General features: G+C 53.4%; 1 protein-coding gene across 1 annotated transcript in view; it reads right to left on the reverse strand.

Annotated features, from left to right (window-relative positions):
* Positions 1 to 6: 6 nt before the first annotated feature.
* Positions 7 to 669, reverse strand: part of LOC112158088 (galectin-8) — a gene marked incomplete in the record, with an annotated part of 4,529 nt that continues 3,866 nt past the window's right edge. Inside the window, 2 exon segments of the mRNA XM_024291282.2 lie at positions 7 to 273; positions 353 to 518. Of these exon segments, the coding sequence (XP_024147050.1) occupies positions 124 to 273; positions 353 to 518 (316 nt within the window).

Raw genomic sequence — 669 nt, forward strand, 5'->3', positions numbered from 1 at the left:
ACATGATATTTGACAGAGATGGTGTCCTGTCTAATTTAGTTTAATAAAGTGTCAGCAGAAAGAGGCAGAGCGGCTCTGATCCAATCAGGAAGACCGCAACACTGTTTATGACGCCACCCGGATTCACATCTTCATGACGGCGAGCAGCCGGACGTCCCCGAGCACCTCCAGCATGTCGATGGCGCTCAGGTCCTGCACGCGGTGCCGGTACTGCAGCTGGTGCTGGCCGTTCACGGCCACCCGGAAGTGCTTGGAGTCACAGAGGATGATCATCTGCACAGAATCGTCAGGAAGGTCGGTAAATTCACAGCAGGAACGTCAACAGCTGGGAGGGGGAGGGAGAGGGGCTCACCTCAAAATACTGTCCTGCAACAAAGGGAAAGGAGTCCAGCTCGGTCTCCTCAGGGCCCCAGCACTCCGACAGGAAGGAGTTCCTGACGAACACGCCCCTGTTTAGATTGGCGTTCAGGTGCAGAGCAATGTCGCTGTGGCTCCGCCCCCGCAGGTTCACAGAGAAACTAGAAACCAGCAAGAGATCAACGGGGAGAGAGTTTGGTGTCTGTTATTTGTAAAAATGAAAACACTTTTGATGAAAGAAATCTGAAGAACAAAATTTGCAGAGATACATCAAAAAACCCCGCCCCCCCCCCACCCCGTATCCAGAGCCCT

Source organism: Oryzias melastigma, linkage group LG24, assembly GCF_002922805.2.
Source record: "Oryzias melastigma strain HK-1 linkage group LG24, ASM292280v2, whole genome shotgun sequence".
Taxonomy (NCBI): Eukaryota; Metazoa; Chordata; class Actinopteri; order Beloniformes; family Adrianichthyidae; genus Oryzias; species Oryzias melastigma.